This window comes from Impatiens glandulifera, chromosome 2 (assembly GCF_907164915.1).
Source record: "Impatiens glandulifera chromosome 2, dImpGla2.1, whole genome shotgun sequence".
In the NCBI taxonomy this organism is placed as follows: domain Eukaryota; kingdom Viridiplantae; phylum Streptophyta; class Magnoliopsida; order Ericales; family Balsaminaceae; genus Impatiens; species Impatiens glandulifera.
Window position 1 is genome coordinate 4,815,088 of NC_061863.1, and position 8,504 is coordinate 4,823,591.

At 25.8% G+C, this 8,504-nt stretch overlaps 1 protein-coding gene across 1 annotated transcript; it reads left to right on the plus strand.

Moving 5' to 3' along the window:
- The first annotated feature begins 1,150 nt into the window (after positions 1-1,150).
- LOC124924060 (UPF0481 protein At3g47200-like) lies at positions 1,151-3,483 on the plus strand. Its single transcript, XM_047464106.1, has 3 exons — positions 1,151-1,636; positions 1,730-2,007; positions 2,586-3,483. The coding sequence occupies exons 1-3, from the start codon at positions 1,330-1,332 to the stop codon at positions 3,351-3,353; spliced, it is 1,353 nt and encodes a 450-aa protein (XP_047320062.1). The 5' UTR covers positions 1,151-1,329; the 3' UTR covers positions 3,354-3,483.
- The last annotated feature ends 5,021 nt before the right edge of the window (positions 3,484-8,504 follow it).

The window sequence follows — 8,504 nt, forward strand, 5'->3', positions numbered from 1 at the left end:
TTTGTTTTCCAGAAATATATTCTCAAAAGATTAGATTATTGGAATAACTTGAATGTAGTACCTAGGAATCTTTATTTATGAGTACCCATCAAGTAATTAAGTTACAACGTCATACATATGTTGTAATGGGTTTTAGAATCTCAATTTTTAATTTTTAGTATATAATATTATTAATTATATATTATAAAATATTTATTTTTTATAATACTCTAACTTTATCTCTTTATTATATATAAAAATATTTTTTTTTCTATTTTATATAATAATATATTATTTATTTCTCTGTATATTATATATAATATAATAATTTTTTCTCTCCATATTATATCAAATATAATAATATATTAATTTTTTTCTCTATTGTAATCATTAAACCAATTTTATTATTTTTTTATAGCATTTTTTTATCTTTAATATTATGTTTATTGTCTATCTATCTGTATTATAACTTTTTTATATCACTAATCATAATTATATCATTTATATTGTATTCGTCTTTCCATCTCTATTATTTTAAAGTTTTTGATCATTACCTTTTTATGTTTTTAATTTTTTTTATTTATTCTTATTCTTATGTTTATCTTCATAATCTATTCTCATTTTAAAATATTTATAATATTCTTTTCACTATAAAAACATCATACACAATATATTACAAAATTTATTAAATAAAACTTTAAAATCATTAAAAACATATTAATACCTACCACCATATGTATTTTGTTTCTTTTTTTAAATCAATAATCTAGTTATATATTTAATTTGTATATTTAATATGTTTTTGATAAAATGTATAACTATTATATTTATTTTAATTTTGGGGGCCACAACATTTAAATTTGCATTGGGCCTCCCAACCCTCGAGATCGGCTAAACAGGTACCTTAATTTGTTTTCTAAAGTGAACATTTTCACTCATTCGTTAAAAAAAAAAAAAAACAAACCTAGATGTCACGTTTTTAAAGAAAAATAAAACAAAATAAATAATCTACAAGTTCAATTAAACTAAATTATTCACCCACTAATAAGATGTATATATATTCTCAAACCAATTTAAGTCAACATGGGCATGAATATTGGTCTGAAGTGAACAACCTCTTTAATATAAAGCACTTATATCAAATTTACTTAAAAAAACAAGAAAGGTTGGATCTTGATACCTTGCCACTTCTATGAACTAATCATCTTTAATTTATTTACTCATGAGAGACTTGTTTAAACTATTTGTCAGTCTTTTCTTCCTTAATGAATTGCTTCTCAGTCTTCTTTTGTACTAGTATAAGTAGACATGAACAATGAATACTAACGAATACAAATCAAAAAAAAAAGAATGATGGAAATGGTAGAGATCGGGAATTCATCCGAATGGGTGATCAAAGTACAAGAGAATGTCGATAAAATGGACAATTCCAAAGAAGTGGAGTTTTGGAAGAAACGTTCAATTTATAGAATTCCAGACTCGGTTATTAACATCAACAACAAGAAGGCCTACAAGCCTCAATTAGTCTCTTTTGGACCTTATCATCACGGAGAAGAACATCTCAAATCCATGGAGGGTCATAAGGAACGTGTCCTCCTTCATTTTCTTAAAAGATCGAAGAAGCCACTCAATCTTTATGTCCAATCCTTGTCCAATTGTATAAACACTATTCTCGAATCTCCATATGATTTTATTTTTGTTTTACTTTTGTTCCACCATCTAATATCGTGTGCATGTTTTTGTTTCGAAGTGGTGAAGGATTTGAAAGAATCTTATGATTTGTTGGAAGATTTTCATGTGTGGAATGACTATGCGTTCCTTAAGTTAATGATTCTCGACGGTTGTTTCATGCTTGAGGTCTTGAGGACAGCGACTCAAACGCTTGATGATTATGCTCATAACGATCCTATATTCAGTGATCATGGAAAGCTTAACATCATACCATATATCAGAAGAGATATGCTCATGCTTGAGAATCAATTACCTTTTTCTCTCCTCTGCAACTTGATCGCCATTGAAAATGACAAGGTCACAACATTTTTTACTCTTTCTCCATTACTAATAAATAATCAAGTTATAAACTAAATACATATTTTACTTATTTTTATTTTAAAATATTTTATACAATTAACTTAATCAAAATAACTCCAAATATAACTCATTTGATCACCCAACAATATATTTTTTTAATTTATCCAGATTATTTATATATAACCCTACATCTAAAAAGTTCTCACTCTTAAAACCCTTGTTGATTGGTTAATAGGATGGTTTTCAAATAAGAATATAAGTAAAACTAACTAATATATAGTCTAAACCGAACCAAAAACAATTTATAAAATTTTATGACGTTTAACGTTTTAGTGACAGTTAAACTATCAATTAGTCATGGTTAAAATTTATAAAAAAAAAATATACATAATTCAGAACTTATAATTATACTTTAACATTTCACTTAATAACTAGTTTTTACAAACTAACAAAATCGATCCAACCGATCAAACCAAAACCAACAATTAAAAGTTATTTTAAACTGACTTCAGCAGTTTTGTTATACATTTTTGTGTTCGAACCGAACATCTTACTTTTAATTCCTCCTATTGCAGGACGACGATGAAAGAAAAATAATCAACTTAGTGTTGAAGTTCAACAACTTGACAACAACAGGAGAAATGAATGAAAAAAGTTTACATATATTAGACATCTTTAGAAAGAGTCTCATATGGCAAGATCCAAAAACACAACTTTCGCATGGTATCGATAAAGATGGCGGCTATCAAGAAGAGATAATTCGATCAGCAATGAAACTAAACGAAGCCGGAATCCAATTAAAAAAAAGCAAATCCAATAGCCTAAAAGACATCACATTCAAACGAGGATCGCTCAAGCTCCCAACATTAGTGGTTGACGACACAACCGAATCAATGTTCCTAAACCTAATCGCGTTCGAGCGTTTTCATGTGGGTGCAGGAAACGAAGTTACCTCTTACCTATCCTTCATGGATGACCTCATAGACAATGCAAATGATGTTAGTTTGCTTCAATCGAAGGGGATAATTCAAAACGCGATTGGTAGCGATAAAGCGGTTGCGAATCTATTTAATTCTCTTTCGAAAGATGTGACGTTGGATCAAAATATGAATTTGGATCAAGTTCGTTACAAAGTGCATAGGTATTGTAAGAAGAGTTGGAATGAATGGAGGGCGAATTTGATTCAGACATACTTTAGAAATCCATGGGCGATTTTGACGGTTATTGCTGCTATACTTCTGTTTTCTCTTTCGATTCTTCAGACCATTTATACGGTTTATCCTTATTATCATCCCCGTCAAAATAGTTCTTCTCCGCCACCGCCTCCGCCGCCTAATTCCTGATTGTCCGGCATGCATGTGAGTTTGATGGAGGATTTCGTGTTTAGTGTTGTTTTTTAAGTTTGTGAGAGTTTGAGTGTGTAGTCTATTGTTAATTCTCATTTTTATGATATGTAATTTGTTTGTTTCAAGGAAAATTTTAGTTAAATAAAACTCACTGTTCCATTTTCGCTTATTAAAAAAGTATTATAATTTGAAGCATGATATAAAAAATATTTGAATAACAAAAATTAGCTCTTTTTCTTTTTTATGATTTTTCAAAAAGTATATTTTCAAATTCATCTCGAAGACTATAAAAGATTATTTGCATACTCGTAGATTAAATATATAGCTCGCAAAAATACACTCAACAAATCTCAATCCCAATACTTATAGACTAATAATATGTTACGGTTCATAAATAAAGGTTACGGTCCCAAAATAATTCTAGCACCCTCCACGATCTTAATGTGCACTTGGACTAGATTTCTGTTTTTTAGCTTTAATGTGTTATTTTGTTTTATTTTTCTTGAATTCCGTTAGTTGTTGTAACCGAATATTATGGGGAAAATCAGCAAGTATATATATTGTTGATATTTTTTTTCTCAAGGACCCATAAATGAATGAATGTATCAAATTTCTTGTGAAAATTCTTCACCCCTATGCTATTTTGTGCTTTGAACCTTTACTTCGGACTGTTTGGTATAGACCAACAGTATTTCTTTTCTCACTCTTGATTCTTTATTCCCCTCGTCCCAAATTCTTAATTACAAAACTCTGCATTTTAATTATATATTTTCACCCAGTCCTAGAGATCAATAACTCGATTTTTGAGATTAAGAGCCCAAAATTATTAAGTTACAAATTAAGACGTAACAGTAACCTCACCTCTTTATTTAAATTTATCTCTCACAAAAAAAAAAATATCAAAATGTTAATGGGAGATTATACAGAGGCAGTTTTCCCTTTACTTCTCTTTCTCTTGTACCGATTATATACAAATCTGAAAATATTTAATTTTTCATATATAAAACTTTAATATAATTAAAAAAATTATTAGTATAGAATAAATAATTTGTTTAAATAATAATTCGTATTAAAAACATATTAATACTATTGAGGAAGATTTATATATATAAATGACCCAATTGTTATTTGAGCTCCAATTTAGGTAGTTCATACCAAAAAAAAATTGAAACTTTGCAGGATGAAATATTACAATTTTACTTATTTAAAGTTTTTCTTAAACAGATAAAAAATTCTCGTAGTTATTTTAGTGTATCATTTTTAATTAATTGATTACGTTCATAAATAAAATAGTATTTACACACATTTTTAAAAAGTTTTTTGATCATATTTTATAAATTGTGTATTTTTCAAAATTTACATAATTTAGTTTGTTAAAAATGATTTAAATAAATGTGTGACCTGAAAAAAGGTTTGAAAAAAAATTCAAATAAAGATAAATTTGGAATTTAATTTTCACTTTGAAACAACATAAAACCCAAAAAAAATACTTTTATTCTATAGATTTAATTAAAAAATATTTTAAAAATAAAATATTAAAATATCAAATTTATTTTAAGAGCGAAAAAAAACTAAACACGCCATTTAAACAGATAAAAAAAACCTTTAATATACAAAGTTATATTATGTTTTTTTATTCTTCTTACATCAACAAACTTCTTTGTTCTTCTATTTTCTATTTGATCATAATTTATTAAATTTTTAATATTAAGAAATTAATTTCAAATATCATCTAAAAAAGTAAATATATTTATATATATTATATGTTAATACTATTTTATTTAATATTTAATATATAAAATTATATAATTCAATATATTATAATTATTAACTAATTAATATATAATGGTATAATAATCTTGATGATTTTTTAAATATTAATTTTAGATATTATATAATTTAAATATTAAGTATTTAAAGTTTTAGATGTTTTGTTTAATTCAGTTTATTATCACATTTAAATTATCAAGTATTTAAAATTCAGTCTTTAATATTAAAATCTTAATTTTTAATTTTATCAAATCAATATAAATTTATATAAACAAATCAAAATCATCGATCTATTGCAAAATAAATAAATAAATGAGTACACTATAATATTATTACAACCCCACTTTAACTTCAAATCAAAGCTACCTTGGTTGGTTGGATGAAATCGAAAATATTTAGTTATCAATATATATATTTTTTTTTTGTAATTTGATTTATTCTTAATAGGTTCAATAATAAAAACATTTAAATTTAATCCAAGGAATTTTGATATTTCAGCTCCTTGTTGATTCTCACTCACCTTGTAAACCGCATAACAACTCCCTTATACAAACCTAGAAGTTTCTCCAATTTGCCAACTTCTTTTTTCATAAAAGAAAACTCATAACCATCAAATAAAATTAAGTCAATGGAAAATAATTTTTTTTTTTTTACAAATGGTAAAATCACAAATTTTCATTAACAATTGTGTTAGTTAATCATGGAATTGAAATTGAGATTAGAATTGGGTGTAATCCAATTATTAAGTTAAGTAAAGTATCTAAAATTAAGAATTTAATTTATAATTTTAATGTAATTCAATTTATTATAATTTTATAATTTTCAATTTAACATTTTAAGCTTAAAATTGTAAAATTGTAATTCCATTTTTTTTAATGTTTTGTCTTGATATTTATCATTTAAAACATGATTAATGTTTTTAATCGATAACTTTTTTTTTAATTTAAGATGTTAAAATATTAAATCGGTATATATATATATATATATATTTTTTAATTTAGTAAGTTAACATTTTAAATATATATATATATATATATATATTTTTTTTAATTTAATAATTTAAAATATCGAACCGATTTTTTTTTTGGAATTAAAAAAATTAAATGTTAAACCAATATTTTTTTAATTTATGAAGTTAATGTGTCGAACTAGTATTTTTATTAGTATTTTTATTAATGAGAAACAAAACATAAACCAAACTCTTGACACATAAACTATTCTAATGGGTTGTGTTAAAATAATTTTTTAATAAATAATTTTTTTTTTAAATATAGGAAATGAATAAAATTATAATTAGAATACCAATACCAATACCAATACCAACTAGCATTTAGTCCGTGCATTTGCACGAGTAATAATATAAAAAACCGTGAAAAAAATTACAGATAACATTTTTAATTTTATTTTTAACCGTTTTAAGTTTATGGGTGGGTCAACCCACAATCCGAACCAAGTATCCATTTACTCAACATCATTATATATTAGTTAGTTAAAAAGTTGAACTTATATTAATATTAAAACGTCCCGCGTTTATCAAATTTGGTGTTGAATTTAAAATATAAAGTCTTTGTAGCCTAGTTGGTTAAAAAGTTGTACTTGTTTTGTTAGGTTGCAAGTTCGAAACATACCTCTAGCATTTTTAATTTTATTTTTAACCGTTTTAAATTTAAAAACGGGTCAACCCACAATCCGACCCAAGTATCCAAATTAACCACAGCTCTCGACCCGGCAATCCGGACACTTTAAAAATTAAGCATCATTATATATATATAGATATAGATACCAATACCAATACCAATACCAATACCAATACCAATACCAATACCAATACCAATACCAATACCAATACCAATACCAATACCAATACCAATACCAATACCAATACCAATACCAATACCAATACCAATACCAATACCAATACCAATACCAATACCAATACCAATACCAATACCAATACCAATACCAATACCAATACCAATACCAATACCAATACCAATACCAATACCAATACCAATACCAATACCAATACCAATACCAATACCAATACCAATACCAATACCAATACCAATACCAATACCAATACCAATACCAATACCAATACCAATACCAATACCAATACCAATACCAATACCAATACCAATACCAATACCAATACCAATACCAATACCAATACCAATACCAATACCAATACCAATACCAATACCAATACCAATACCAATACCAATACCAATACCAATACCAATACCAATACCAATACCAATACCAATACCAATACCAATACCAATACCAATACCAATACCAATACCAATACCAATACCAATACCAATACCAATACCAATACCAATACCAATACCAATACCAATACCAATACCAATACCAATACCAATACCAATACCAATACCAATACCAATACCAATACCAATACCAATACCAATACCAATACCAATACCAATACCAATACCAATACCAATACCAATACCAATACCAATACCAATACCAATACCAATACCAATACCAATACCAATACCAATACCAATACCAATACCAATACCAATACCAATACCAATACCAATACCAATACCAATACCAATACCAATACCAATACCAATACCAATACCAATACCAATACCAATACCAATACCAATACCAATACCAATACCAATACCAATACCAATACCAATACCAATACCAATACCAATACCAATACCAATACCAATACCAATACCAATACCAATACCAATACCAATACCAATACCAATACCAATACCAATACCAATACCAATACCAATACCAACTAGCATGTATCATGTGCATTTGCACGAGTAATAATATAAAAAATTATGAAAAACATATTACGGTAAAAATATTTATATCCAACTGACCTAAGTCCATTTACTCTCACATATATATCCAAATTAATCACAAATCTCGACTCGACAATCCGAACACTTTAAAAATTAAACATCATTATATATATATAGATAACAATACGCAAAGGCGCCAATAACAAATACACTCGTAGGGACCTTTATCCATAGTACTATTATATTATATATTATATAATATATAATATATAATATATAATATATACCTACTTAATTTATTAATTTCTAACTAATAACCCGGAGGCCCACTCTACTAATTAATATATTATATAATATATATTCTATCTAAACATTTAACTAATATATTATATATTATATTTATTATATCTAAACAATCTAAATTTAATTTATTAATTCTTAAATAAATAAATAAAAATTCAATAGTCATTACTAATATATTATATAATATATTTATTCATAATTAAAGGAAATTTTAATTTATTAATTCCTAAATAAATAACTACTAAATAATATATAATCAATCACTTCCTAA

Bases quoted from the DNA above. Each gene is read 5' to 3' on its own strand.
- LOC124924060 (XM_047464106.1), top strand. From the start codon at position 1,330: ATGATGGAAATGGTAGAGATCGGGAATTCATCCGAATGGGTGATCAAA. The intron at 1,637-1,729 runs GTATAAACACTA...TTTGTTTCGAAG, and splicing joins TGTCCAATCCTTGTCCAATT to TGGTGAAGGATTTGAAAGAA. The intron at 2,008-2,585 runs GTCACAACATTT...CTCCTATTGCAG, and splicing joins TCGCCATTGAAAATGACAAG to GACGACGATGAAAGAAAAAT.